Here is a 14,567-nt window from a genome sequence, read left to right as displayed (position 1 = left end):
CATTCATGGGATGTGGGCGTCACTGGCCAGACCAGCATTCATTGCCCATCCCTAATTGCCCTTGAGAAGGTGGTGGTGAGCTGCCTTCTTGAACCGCTGCAGTCCATGTGGGGTAGGTACACCCACAGTGCTGTTAGGAAGGGAGTTCCAGGATTTTGACCCAGCGACAGTGAAGGAACGGCCATATAGTTCCAAGTCAGGATGGTGTGTGGCTTCGAAGGGAACTTGCAGGTGGTGGTGTTCCCATGTGTCTGGTTTGTATTTCGAGTCTGCCCATCTAGTTGATAGAGGTCGCAGATTTGGAAGGTGCTGTCTAAGGAGCCTTGGTGCGTTGCTGCGGTGCATCTTGTGGATGGTACACACTGCTGCCACTGTGCGTCGGTGGTGGAGGGAGTGAATGTTTGTGAATGGGGTGCTGATCAAGCGGGCTGCTTTGTCCTGGATGGTGTCGAGCTTCTTGAGTGTTGTTGGAGCTGCCACCCATCCAGGCAAGTGGAGAGTATTCCATCACACTCCTGACTTGTGCCTTGTAGATGGTGGACAGGCTTTGGGGAGTCAGGAGGTGAGTTACTCACCGCAGGATTCCCAGCCTCTGACCTGCTGTTGTAGCCACATTATTTATATGGCTGGTCCAGATCAGGTCTGGTCAATGGTGACCCCTAGGATGTTGATGGGGCATTGAGCGAAGGTAATGCCTTTGAGCATCAAGGGGAGATGGTTAGATTCTCTCTTGTTGGAGGTGGTCATTGCCTGGCACTTATGTGGTGCGAATGTTACTTGTCACTTATCAGCCCAAGCCTGAATGGTGTCCAGGTCTTGCTGCATTTCTACACGGGCTGCTTCAGTATCTGAGGAGTCGCGAATGGTGCTGAACATTGTGCAATCATCAGCAAACATCCCCACTTCCAACTTAATTGATGGTCGTTGATCATTGATGAAGCAGCTGAAGATGGCTGGGCCTCGGACATTACGCTGAAGAATTCCGACAACAATGTCCTGGGGCTGAGATGATTGGCTTCCAACAACCATTGACTCCAGCCAGTGGCGAGTTTTCCCTCTGATCTCCATTGACTTCAATTTTGCTGGGGCTCCTTGATGCCACACTCGGTCAGATGCTGCCTTGATGTCAAGGGCAGCCACTCTCACCTCACCTCTTGAGTTCAGCTCTTTTGTCCACGTTTGAACCAAGGCTGTGATGAGGTCAGGAGCTGAGTGGCCCTGGGGGAACCCAAACTGAGCGTCACTGAGCAGGTTGTTGCAGAGACTGTCAACGACACCTTCCATCAACTTGCCAAAGAGTCAAGTCTCCTTCAAGTGAAAGCAAACTAAAACAAGGCTTGGCATGTATTTCGAAGCTGGACGATCCAACAGTTGGCATGGTTGGTTGGCATCCTTCTATCTACGAATGCCGCAGGTGAAGATGCCAAGTGGCACTGAGTCACTTTCGGCGTTGGCGGCTGTTGCCAAGCTGCTGCAGTCGCTGGTCACCGTGGTCCCTCTTTGACCATCTAGTGGCTCCCAGGTGCGATAGTCGACATTTAGGGCCGATATGTCACATGCCCAACACGCCTGGGAGCTCCGCCTTTGAGAGGACCGTCGCAGTTGTGATTCTGCCCTGACAGGATAATATCATTGGACGGTTCGCAAACAAACTCACAGCTTTCGAAGCACAAAGTTCGAATTTCTGATGAGACGGAGGCAGCAGCAGACGTAACAATTGACAATCTCCATGAACGCATCATCTGCACGGGCAGAGTCTGCGCAGCCTGACCTGTGTATCGTGCTTTGTCGTGTCTCAGAGATGCCTCGATGGCAGATTTACTTCCCGAAAGGACATTCGTGCGTCAGAAGAGTTTTGACGACAATCGGCTGGCTGGAGAATCAATGGCATCACTGAGTTCCGATTTGGTTGGCTGTACGTCCAGCTCATCCATGATTGGTAGAGGCTGGGCTGCATTGAGGGCGGTCTCAGTGACAACATTCTCCCTGGAGTACAGTTCTAGGTAGTGCTCAACCCAGAGGTCCATTTGCTTGCGTTGGTCAGTGATTGTGTCCCCTGATTTAGACTTGAGGGGGGCGATCTTCTTGATGGTTGGCCCAAAAGCTCTCTTAATACCATCATACATTCCTCTGATGTTTCTGGTGTCTGAGGCCAGCAGAATACGACTGCATAGGTGTTGCCAGTAGTCATGTGCGCAGCGCCTGGCTGTTCTTTGTGCAGCGCTTCTGGCTGCTTTAAGTGCTACGGATGTTAACTCGCTGGGGGCTTTCTTGTAGTTCAACAGTGCAATGCGCTTAGCGGCTACGACAGGTTCCAGCTCTTCAAAATGAGATTGAAACCAGTCTGCATTCTGCTTCTCACGTTTGCTGTCGGTGGTCATTGCTGAGTCACAGATTGCGTCTCTGATGTGGGCCCACTTGGTCTCTGCATCCCCTGTCGAAGTGTTTTGAAGGGCTTTTTCACGTGAATTTAGAAACTTGTGCAACAGCTGTGGATGAGAAATTCTGCTAGTGTTGATGCGCGGGCGGCCCTTCTGATTGGAGCGATGCAGCTTCTTTGGTTTGAGTCTAACCTTGCTGCACACCAGGGAGTGGGCGGTGTCGCAGTCCGCACTGTGGAAGCTGCGTGTGATTTGAACACTGTTTAAGGTGGCTCGCCTTGTGACAATGAGGTCCAGCTGGTGCCAACGACGTGATCTTGGGTGCCTCCAAAGAAACCTGGTGACAGGGTTTAGTGTGAAAGAACGAGTTGGTGATGCAGAGGTTGTGATAGGTACACAACTCAAGCGGTCTCTGTCCATTCTCATTCATCCTTCCAACGCCATAGCGCCCAAGGCAGGAGGGCCATGAGTCATGGTCGGCCCCAACCCTGGCGTTAAAGTCCCCCAGCAGGAACAGATGTTCGGTATTGGGGATGCTGCTAATGATACCATGGAGTTCCTCGTAGAACTAGTCTTTGATTTCAGGTGGGGAGCAGAGTGTTGGAGCATAGATGCTGAGTAGTTGTACTGGACCAGAGGCGGTGAGCAGTCGGATAGACAGGATGCATTCACAAAGACAACTTGATTCTTCAGTCCTCACTGCAAGTACTTGGATTGTTAGTAGGGTGGGACTGTACGAGCAGATACACCAAGAGAGTTTAACTGGACAGGCTCTGACAATGGGTGCGGGCATCGCAATACTTGATTAACCCATGCCCCTTGGGCAGGACGGAGGCAGAGCACCAGCTTTGTGCTGCCTCTTCATGATAATGATTTCTGCATGCACTTCCGTTGCTATTGTTGGGAGCACAAGCAGTGGAAGACTGGACAGAAAGGCTGTTTCGCCTCCTTTTCTCTTCCTGTTCTTCCGCTGCGTCCTCCTCATTCCTCCTCCTCAGCTTCTCACCTGATAAGGTGGTGGCAGGGGTTGGTCCCTCGCCATTTGCGAGTCCGTGCCGCGGGCAGCAGACCCGCGCGGATCTCAGTGGCGTGCTGCAGCGGTCCGGGCAGCAGAATCACTGCTTCTGGATGCCAACGGGCTGCTCGATCAGATGCCACGTGGCAGCATGGTTCTCGTAGCATGCCTGCTGCACTTGTGTGCACGGGTTGCGAGCCAGTGGCATGAACTCACATGGCCGATGGTCGCCCTTCTTTCTCAGTAGCCAAGCTTTGGCATCGTGGCTCGCCAGTCACGGGCAACGTGGGCCCTCCGCTGTGGCTGCAGTGGACGGCAGCTTGCAGTCACTACCTCATCCATGTAGCACAGACATCTCAAACATTGTCCCCTGAACACCCTGAGTGGATATGGCCTCTCGCTGCTACTGAGAGCACCTTATCCCTCTCACTCATTGTCTAATACTTTGTCCTGCTGTACATGGTCCCTGCTCATTCTCCCAGACAGGCTCGATTCCAAGAAGAGATGCGAGTGACTGCCCTTGGCATCAAGGCAGCATTTGACCGAGTATGGCATCGAGGAGCCCGAGCAAAACTGGAGTCAATGGGAATCAGGGGAAAACTCTCCGCTGGCTGGAGTCATACCTAGCGCAAAGGAAGATGGTTGTGGTTGTTGGAGGTCAATCATCTGAGCTCCAGGACATCACTGTAGGAGTTCCTCAGGGTAGTGTCCTAGGCCCAACCATCTTCAGCTGCTTCATCAATGACCTTCCTTCAGCCATAAGGTCAGAAGTGGGGATGTTCGCTGATGATTGCACAATGTTCAGCACCGTTTGCGACTCCTCAGATACTGAAGCAGCCCGTGTAGAAATGCCCGGATAACATCCAGGCTCGGACTGATAAGAGGCAAGTAACATTTGTGCTGGAGGCCTGCTCAGATCGGGAACAAAGAACCCGACCCGAACCCGATTGATCCACAACGCGCCCGAGCCGGACCCGACCATCCCTTTACTTACCTTCCGACTCGGAACCTCCAGGAAGCTGCAGTGATGCGTGATGATGTCATAGAGACGTCACTCGCGCACTGCGCAGACTCAGTTTCGTCCCGGACTCCAAGCTCAGGTAAGTTGTTCAATTTCAACGCTTACAACAAGAGAGAATCTAACCATCTCCCCTTGACATTCAATGGCATTACCATCGCTGAATCCCCCACTATCAACATCCTAGGGGTTACCATTGACCAGAAACTGAACTGGAGTAGCCATATAAATACCGTGGCTACGAGAGCAGGTCAGAGGCTAGGAATCCTGCGGCGAGTAACTCACCTCCTGACTCCCCAAAGCCTGTCCACCATCTACAAGGCACAAGTCAGGAGTGTGATGGAATACTCTCCACTTGCCTGGATGGGTGCAGCTCCAACAACACTCAAGAAGAAGCTCAACACCATCCAGGACAAAGCAGTCCACTTGATCAGCACCCCATCTACAAACATTCACTCCCTCCACCACCGACGCACAGTGGCAGCAATGTGTACCATCTACAAGATGCACTGCAGCAACACACCAAGGCTCCTTAAACAGCACCTTCCAAACCCATGACCTCTACCACCTAGAAGGACAAGGGCAGCAGATGCATGGGAACACCACCACCTGCAAGTTCCCCTCCAAGACACACACCATCCTGACTTGGAACTATATCACCGCGAAAAAAACACAGAGCCCCATTTAGCACCTGAAGTGTTTGACAAGCACTGATTTAACATGTTATTCATGATGGATGCTCCACAGGAGCCTCCTCTCACCCCTCTTCACCTCCCCCAATCAGCATCACCTTCTATCCCTCCGTGACGCGCCGGTTTGTCTGGCTTCCCCTCCAATGCATCGCTGCTAAAATGGAAAACAACAGAGCTGAGCTGGGCCATGTCAAGCTCATCCAAAAACCTCTCCTTACCTGTTCCGTCCGGAGTCGACCGGACAAATGTCGGAAGCATCTTGACAGATGACGTTGGGTTGGTGTCTTTCCCGAGGCCTTTCTCCATCTCTACCAGGTAGCGATTGGATATATCGTGGAGTGCTTCATCAGACAGCCGCATGTGGTACAGGTACTTATCCACCTGGAGACGAAAGTCAGACAAAAAGCAAGAGTCAGTTTGTCAAAAAGACCAGGATCCAGCTGGCTTTGGTACCCCTCATCGAGGAAGGGGGAGAAATATCGGGCGCCATTCTGTTTCTGATCACTGACTGTCGTCCACCCATTCCCTTGCTGAACACTGCCTGCGTGTGAATGCTGGGTGGCGGACACCAATCCGTGATACTCCTCCCAAAAGGAATGTCCTACTGACCACCTAGACAGCACTGGGCCACAATTTAGTGTCTGTGTGTTGCTCGTGACGTACCACAGGGCTTTGCAATCCATTTTCCCATTCGTTGGTGCGTTCTCAAGTGACTGATTTGAGCTGGAGGTGAGTCCAGCCAGGACAGGGGAATCCGACGGTGCAGTACCAGCCAGCGGCACAGTGGCGCAGTGGTTAGCGCTGCAGCCTCACAGCTCCAGCGAACCGGGTTCAATTCCGGGTACTTCCTGTGTGGAGTTTGCAAGTTCTCCCTGTGTCTGCGTGGGTTTCCTCCGGGTGCTCCGGTTTCCTCCCACATGCCAAAGACTTGCAGTTTGATAGGTAAATTGGCCATTAGCAATTGCCCCTAGTATAGGTAGGTGGTAGGGAAAATATAGGGACAGGTGGGGATGTGGTAGGAATATGGAATTAGTGTAGGATTAGTATAAATGGGTGGTTGATGGTCGGCACAGACTCGGTGGGCCGAAGGGCCTGTTTCAGTGCTGTATCTCTAAAAACTAAAAGAACTAAAAGTACTCCCTCAGAACTGGACTGAAGCGTCTGCTTAACGTACGTACTCAAGCCCCTCGAGTGGGACGTGAGCCTCCAAGCTTCAAACTCACCAGCTACCAATGGAGGTAGTCGGCCACATGTTAGTGTTGCCAGTGTTGGCACAGCTGCCTCTAGGGATGCTGGGATCCAGGTCAAAGAGATGGCTCAGGAACCTTGCAGTACTGTTGCTGAGAATGACTACTTTAAATGGAAGTGAATTGATCAAACTGCATCGTAACTTTACATCGCTGTCAATCACCTATTTATTCCAACGTCGCAGCAGTGTGTCAACTCAACACTTCCCTTACTGCGAACCAGCAATAAATAGGGCTTGTTAAACTCTCCGTACGCACAGTTAAAGACGCATGTGGTCGGGTTCAGGTTGGGTCGCCAGGCTTTACCTTGGGGGAATAATACAGTGAAAGTTCACTAGATTGATTTCTGGTATGAGGTGCGGCACATTTCAGTTTGAAGAATCACACTTGAAGTCACAGATTTAACCTTCACGCAGATTTAACAAGCTTTGATAAAGACTTCTTGCTTACTGCTGCTACACGTGCCTATCTGACCTTACAAGAAGCCCCCAGGTCAGGTTTTCCCCACAACACTGAGTTACTTTCAGTTTCACTTCCAAACGCTATATATTCTTTCATACTCAGGCCCAGCTAGCCAATCATAACAAGAGGGTTGTCCTATGATGAGATTGAGTAGATTGGGCCGTTACTCTCTGAAGAGTGAGAGGCGATCTGTTTGGAACATGTCAGGAGGTGTTTCTTCACCGAGAGGGCTTGCATCTTTGGAATCCTGTGGATGCTCTGTTGTTGAGTTTATTCGAGGCTGAGGCAGACATTCGGACTGCTGGGGAATCAAGGGACATGAGGGCCGGGCGGCGATGTGGAGTTGAAGTCAAAGCATTAGCCACGAATGGCGGAGTCGGCTCAAGGAGCTGCGAGGCCCACTCCTGCTCCCATTTCTTCTGCCGTAACGCTACGAGGCTACCTGACCAGACGGAAGCATTAACCCGAGCTTCATCCTGCCCTTCTGCAAAATCGACCAGGCCCCCACTCCAGGAAATTCCTTGGAAATGCTGGCAGTTTGAGGGTCAAGAGGTTGCAGTGAGGCCGAGAGATCTCTGTGAAGTTGTCCAATTACTGGTTGGAATGATTTAAAAGTGGACCGGTGGGAACGCAGTGGGTTAAAGTGACACGGAACACAAAAGTCCGAGTGTATCAGGCCTGTGTCCTCAGTACCTTGCTCTATGGCAGCGAGGCCTGGACAACGTATGTCAGCCAAGAGCGACGTCTCAACTCATTCCATCTTCGCTGCCTCCGGAGAATACTTGGCATCAGGTGGCAGGACCGTATCTCCAACACAGCAGTCCTCGAGGCGGCCAACATCCCCAGCTTATACACACTACTGAGTCAGCGGCGCTTGAGATGGCTTGGCCAAGTGAGCCGCATGGAAGATGGCAGGATCCCCAAAGACACATTGTACAGCGAGCTCGTCACTGGTATCAGACCTACCAGCCGTCCGTGTCTCCACTTTAAAGACGTCTGCAAACGCGACATGAAATCCTGTGACATTGATCACAAGTCGTGGGAGTCAGTTGCCAGCGTTCGCCAGAGCTGGCGGGCAGCCATAAAGGCGGGGCTAAAGTGTGGCGAGTCGAAGAGACTTAGCAGTTGCAGGAAAAAAGACAGGGGCGAAAGGGGAGAGCCAACTGTGTAACAGCCCCGACAAACAAATTTCTCTGCAGCACCTGTGGAAGAGCCTGTCACTCTAGAATTGGCCTTTATAGCCACTCCAGGCGCTGCTCCACACACCACTGACCACCTCCAGGCGCTTACCCATTGTCTCTCGAGATGAGGAGGCCAAAGAAGATACGCCTGAATAGAAAACACACAGGGAAAGAAACAGACATAGATAAATATATGAGACAGATATATAGGTACACGCAGATGCAAGAGGATTGCGGGCAAGAGCGCACACGAGAGCGAGCGAGAGCAAGTGACCGCGAGAGACAGACAGGGCGTGGGCAAGTACGCATCGGAGACAGGATAGCGAGCGCCCAAGAGATGGGGAGAGAGCGATACAGCGCACATGCCCGACAGAGGGCGAGAGCGTGATGAAGCGCGAAGCGACGGCACGACAGAACACGCGCGCACGAGAGAGGGAGGGAGCGCGGGCACTGGCGAGCTGGAGAGAGAGAGAGCGCGGGCACTGGTGCACGAGGGAGAGGGTGCACGGGCATGTGCGAGAGATGGCGGGCGCGCAAGAGAGCGCGTGGGCACGCGAGAAGAACCACGCTGCCCGAACCATCCTTCGCGGGTTTGAATCCGCAAACCACTTTCCAGAAAAGGTGCAACCCGTTGTCGAGGGACTTTGTTCTGCTTTATAAACAGGGTGCAGTAGAACGAGTGTGAGGAGAGTCAAGATATTTGCGCTCGTTGCACAAGACTGCATTAACAAACTTCCCCCAGCCTTTGTATGGGAGTCCTGTAGTTATATATGATGAAATGCTGAAATCCTGGGCTGGTGCCCTCTTTTAAGTGTAAAAAAACCTTCTGTAGGGAAATTGCAACATGCAGAACTCGCCCTGGGCTTCTGTGATACGTGACATGAGGCATGAATCGGTCACCTGCGGGAGGCAGTAGTGAGAAAGGGAATTTGATAGTAATCCAGCTAAAATATTATGTCTGTAACAAAGGCCGGGTCATTTTAGTGGGAGTTCAAATACATCTCATTGTCAAGCTGATTTCAAGTATGATTTCATTGCTCAGTTCTATCTCAGCTTACATTCTCAAGACAGATCCAGTTACACTTGCTATTTTAATACACTCACAAAGCTTTTGTTTTGCATGCTCGGGACCTGAGTGCCACGGACAAGGCCCGCCGGTATTTCCCTTTCCTGGTGCACCTGAGAAAGTAGTGGTGATAGGGTGTGTGTTGGGGATGGGTGGGGGGGAAAGGCCATGGAAAGATTTGCTGTAAAGAAGAGTGCTTCACAATACTTTACTCAGCTTCTCGTGTACACCGAATACCGGATTGCCCACATTCCTCTCTGTAATTTTGCTTTTTAAATAGATATTTCTCCTGGGCTGATTGCCGCAATGTCGAGACAATTCACCCCCAATTCCTGCAGACTGCAGGATTGACCTTTCAACTTCAGTTTACTTGACACAATATTTGTGATTTTCAAAACACTTGCAAATTTGAACGGGGAAATTCAGTTTCAAATATCATACTGCCACCTTTTGAGAAAGAGTTGGTTTAGAGGGTTAAAAGTCTCCCACTCAGTGTTGCTCACGCATGTCAATGCAGATGATTCATCAACGTGACAAGGCGCGCACGAAATCCACCTGGGCTGAAACACATTGCAGTACACATCACGAGTTTCAACGCCTAAAGGCAAAGGACAGCAGAAGGAGCAGAGTGTTCAAACTGAAATGCTTTCAGCAGCACAAGAATAGAAGGAAGAATTGCGCAGGGGTTGGCGGGGGAGCAATTTTGGAGTGAAATTGTGAAATCCTTCCTTATTCGGAGGACAAAGCTTTTGCAGGGCCATCACTGGGAGCGGAGGAGGGTAAACGGAGCTCAGGATTTGGTAACTACAGTCGCCCAACCCACAGGCAAAGACAGACACAGGGGGAGTTTATCACTCTTTACCATTTCATTGTAGCTAAGCAGCCTGTCTCGTAGCAACAATTCAGGGACAATATTGACGATTTCAGTGAGCATGCCTGGGTAATTGATAATCCTGCTGGATAATAAGCAATATCAGCCACTGACCCAAAGGACTACAGCCAGGAACAACTTGAGTGCAGTACTGGGAGAGTGTTGCGCTGTCAGAAGATTTTATAGCAGAGCACTTGGAGAACAGTAGTAGAATCGGGCAGACTCAGCATGGATTTACCAAAGGGAGATCATGCTTGACAAATGAGCAGTGGGGTACCGCAGGGATCGGTAGCTATTCACGATATACATTAATGATTTAGATGAGGGAACTCAATGTAGTATCTCCAAATTTGCAGATGACACAAAACTGGGTGGGAGGGTGAGATGTGAGGAGGAGGCAGAGGGGCTTCAGGGTGATTTGGACAAGTTGAGTGAGTGGGCTAATGCATGGCAGATGCAGTATAATGTGGATAAATGTGAGGTTATCCACTTTGGTAGCAAAAACAGGAAGGTAGATTATCTGAACGGCTATAAACTGAGAGAGGGAATATGCAGCGAGACCTGGGTGTTCTCGTACACCAGTCGCTGAAGGTAAGCATGCAGGTGCAACAGGCGGTAAAAAAGGCAAATGGTATGTTGGCCTTTATAGCGAGAGGATTCGAGTACAGGAGCAGGGATGTCTTGCTGCAATTATACAGGGCCTTGGTGAGGCCACACCTGGAATATTGTGTGCAGTTTTGGTCTCCTTATCTGAGGAAGGATGTTCTTGCTATAGAGGGAGTGCAGCAAAGGTTTACCAGACTGATTCCTGGGATGACGGGACTGACGTATGAGGAGAGATCGAGTCGGTTAGGATTATATTCGCTGGAGTTCAGAAGAGTGAGGGGGGATCTCACAGAAACCTATAAAATTCTAACAGGACTTGACAGGGTAGATGCAGGAAGGATGTTCCCGATGGTGGGGGAGACTGGAACCAGGGGTCATAGTCTAAGGATACGGGGTAAACCTTTCAGGATGGAGATGAGGAGAAATTTCTTCACCCAGAGAGTGGTGAGCCTGTGGAATTCACTACCGCAGAAAGCAGTTGAGGCCAAAACATTGTATGTTTTCGAGAAGGAGTTAGATATAGCTCTTGGGTCGAAAGGATATGGGGGGGAAAGCGGGAACAGGCTACTGAGTTGGATGATCAGCCATGATCATAATGAATGGCGGAGCAGGCTCGAAGGGCCGAATGGCCTACTCCTGCTCCTAGTTTCCATGTTTCTATGTCCTGAAGATGTGTTGGCAGCACAGGGTTAGCACCGCAGCCTCACAGCTCCAGCGACCCGGGTTCAGTTCTGGGTACTGCCTGTGCGGAGTTTGCAAGTTCTCCCTGTGTCTGTGTGGGTTTCCTCCGGGTGCTCCGGTTTCCTCCCACAGCCAAAGACTTGCAGGTTAACAGGTAAATTGGCCATTATAAAATTGCCCCTCGTGTAGGTAGGTGATAGGAGAATATAGGGACAGGTGGGGATGTGGTCGGAATATGGGATTAGTGTAGGATTAGTATAAATGGGTGGTTGACGGTCGGCACAGACTCGGTGGGCCGAAGGGCCTCATTCAGTGCTGTATCTCTGAATAAAAAATAAACCTTTGGGACTTTTCCAGTATTATGTGCTACTGTGGCTGGAAAGCCACTTCCCTTTGAATGAAAGTTTTTCTCAGATTTGACACCAATTCCTCTTCAATCTACATTGCATTTTTTTAACCAATTTCATGGCCAAGTCAACTACCTTTCTTTTGTGATTAAAAATGGTGACCTTTTTTTTTGAAGAGGTGACTTCACTGAAACAGGGGTCTTGACAGGGTGGATGTGGAAAGGATGTTTCCCCTTGTGGGAGAATCTAGAACTAGGGGTCACTGTTTAAAAATAAGGGGTCACCCATTTAAGACAGAGATGAGGAGACATTTTTTTCTCTCATGAGGTGGTGAGCCTTTGGAATTCTCTTCCTCAAAAGGTGGCGGAAGCAGAGTCTTTGAATATTTTTAAGGCAGGGGTAGATAGATTCTTGATAAGCAAGGGGGGGGGGTTGGTGAAAGGTTATTGCGGGTAGACGGGAATGTGGAGCTGAGGTTACAATCAGATTAGCCATGATAGTACTGCCTCAAGGGGCCGAGTGGCCTACTCATGCTCTTCGGTGTTCAAAATCATGAAGGATTTTGATAGAATAAGTCGGGTGAATGCTTAAGCAGCGGCAGAAAGGTTAGCAACCACAGGTTACAGATTGAAGATAATTGGGGAAAAGTACATTGGCAGGAGGGGCCCCGGGATTGATAAGGAGAGCATTTGGGATGCAGCAGATTTGTGATCGGGAATTCCCTGCCTGAAATGCTGGGTGGAAGCAAGCAAGGTTTCGTTTTCTAAGGAAATTAGATACTTGTAAAGTAAAAGTCTGTCGGGCTATGGGGAATGGGTTGCGGTTGTGGACCACTTAACAACTCGTTCAAAGTGCTAGCACAGACACGATGGGCCAAATGGCTTTCTTCTGCGCTGTAAGATTCTGGCATTCCCCACGAGTTCCTCCTGAAAGTGCGGCCGGTGAGCAGCTCCATGAGTCAGCTGATGAAGCCGGTCAATAGCTGCGCCTTCACACCAAAAAGATGCCAAGATCCATTCACGGTCTGCGGTGAGTTATTAGGCCTCAGGCAGCTCATCAGGAGCACACGAGGAAGGGACGAGAAGCCTTTGGAGACTCCCTGAGAGCTCAAAAAAGCGATCGACCTCCTTTTTAAATACATTTAGTGACCCAGCCTCCATAACTCTCTGAGGCAGAGAACTGATGATTCGGTGGGAATTTTGGTGCTCAGGACACACTAGTAACAACACAGCAACAAGAAAATCTAAAGCCATCGGTCAAGACTTTAAAAAAAAGCACTTTAATCCCAGCGATCACGTACAGAAGAGAGCAGAGCATCGCTGAGCACTCAGTCACAGCACTGGAGACGCAGATTCCATCGGCACCCCCAAATCCTCCTGCAAATGCTGTTCCCAAGTGTGATAGTGCTTGCTAAGCTGTCAATACAGACATCTGAGCATGTGGCAAACTGAAACATGCAGCCCATTCATCCTGTCCCCTCACAAACCTTTTCAGAATGAATGAAGTCCCACAGCTCCCCACTCTGCTGTGCCAGACTCTCTCAGAGAGGCTCACCTACAATTGTCGTAGTTGGTGAGGAGCCACATAAAGCAGTATTAGCCCCCCCTACACCCCTTCTCCCAAACCCACCCCCCTTCGTGACATTTCAGGTCAGTTTCACAAAATGTCCTGAGTCCTCAATTGGGGGAAATGACACCCGGGCATCATCAGCACAAGGGGAATGTGAAGGAGAATGCAGAAGGAAACCATTGTAACTCAGCGGTGCGAAGGGAAAGTGGGCATTTTTTTTTTGTCAGAACAATTGATGCAATCTCTTACCTTCTGCACTTGATCGTGTTTCAGCTCGGTAAAGAAATACGCCAGAAGGTGGGAGGCTATCATTTTATCTGCTGGAGAGAGATTGTAAAAGTGAACAGCGGTTAACAGAAATTCCTCTGTCGTGTTTTAGCGCAGAGAGTGTGGAAAGGGTCTCCCAGACTTTGTTTCAAAGTAGCCGGACTGAGGGAGATGCCTGTACAAAGCTTCCTGGCCACAACGTGCAGTTTCAGCTGTTTCCTCCTCCCGTGCGGCTGAGTAGAAAGCCTCTTTGGTCACGTCACAGCATCCTGTTCATCCTCCCCACTGCCATTGGCAGTCTGCTGTGGGTGTGCCTCTGACAGCCACACTTCTCAGCTCTTCATTTGCCTCTGAGGGGGGGATGGGTCGTCGACAGCATCTCTCCCCGCTGCAGCATGCCGCTTTTAAAGGCACAGTCCCCTTTCCAGACAGCCCAGTGTCCCTCCTCCCCGGTCTCACTCAGCCCAGTGTTCCTGGGGAGAGGAGAGGGGAAAGGGAATGGGGGAGGGGGGAATGGAAGGGAGAGGGGAAAGGGGAGGCGGGAAGGGGGAGGGGAATAAGGGGAGCGGGGAAGGGGGAAGGGTGAGGGGGAAGGGGGAATGTGAGGGGGGAGGGGAGAGGAAGGGAGAGGGGGAGGGGAGAGGAAGGGGGAGGGGAGAGGAAGGGGGAGGAGAAAGGGGAGGGGGGTAAGGGGAGAGAAAAGGGGAGCGTGGAGGGGGGATAAGGGGAGAGGAAAGGGGAGCGGGGAGGGGGAGGGGGGGAAGGGAGAGGGGGAGGGGAGAGGAAGGGAGAGGGAGAGGGGAGAGGAAAGGAGAGGGGGAGGGGAGAGGAAGGGAGAGGGGGAGGGGAGAGGAAAGGAGAGGGGGAGGGGAGAGGAAGGGAGAGGGGGAGGGGAGAGGAAGGGGGAAGGGGAAAGGAGAGGGGAGGGGGAAGGGGAAAGGAGAGGGGAGGGGGAAGGGGAAAGGAGAGGGGAGGGGAAGGCGGAGGGGAAAGGGAAAGGGGAGAGGAAAGGAGAGGGGGCAGGGAAAGGGGAGGGGATGGCGGAGGGGGAGGGGAAGGGGAGGCGGAAGGGGAAGAGGGGGAGTGGGAGGGTAGAGGAAGAGAGGTGAGGAGAGAAAGCGAGGGTGGGGAGGGGAGGTGGATGGAAGGAAGAGGGCAGGGGAG

The 14,567-nt window shown here is 51.3% G+C and overlaps 1 protein-coding gene across 1 annotated transcript in view; it reads right to left on the bottom strand.

The window, feature by feature from the left end:
- The window catches only part of LOC137366677 (hexokinase-2-like), a 36,715-nt gene extending 23,065 nt beyond the window's left edge, over positions 1-13,650 (bottom strand). The window contains exons 1-2 of the mRNA XM_068028353.1: positions 13,386-13,650; positions 5,325-5,487 (exon numbers count right to left, since the gene is read on the bottom strand). Of these exons, the coding sequence (XP_067884454.1) occupies positions 5,325-5,487; positions 13,386-13,448 (226 nt within the window). The 5' untranslated portion in view covers positions 13,449-13,650. The remainder of the gene's footprint in view (positions 1-5,324; positions 5,488-13,385) is intronic.
- Between the last annotated feature and the right edge of the window lie 917 nt (positions 13,651-14,567).

Source organism: Heterodontus francisci, unplaced genomic scaffold, assembly GCF_036365525.1.
Source record: "Heterodontus francisci isolate sHetFra1 unplaced genomic scaffold, sHetFra1.hap1 HAP1_SCAFFOLD_490, whole genome shotgun sequence".
Lineage (NCBI taxonomy): Eukaryota > Metazoa > Chordata > Chondrichthyes > Heterodontiformes > Heterodontidae > Heterodontus > Heterodontus francisci.
This window is presented reverse-complemented; position numbering and strand designations above follow the sequence as displayed.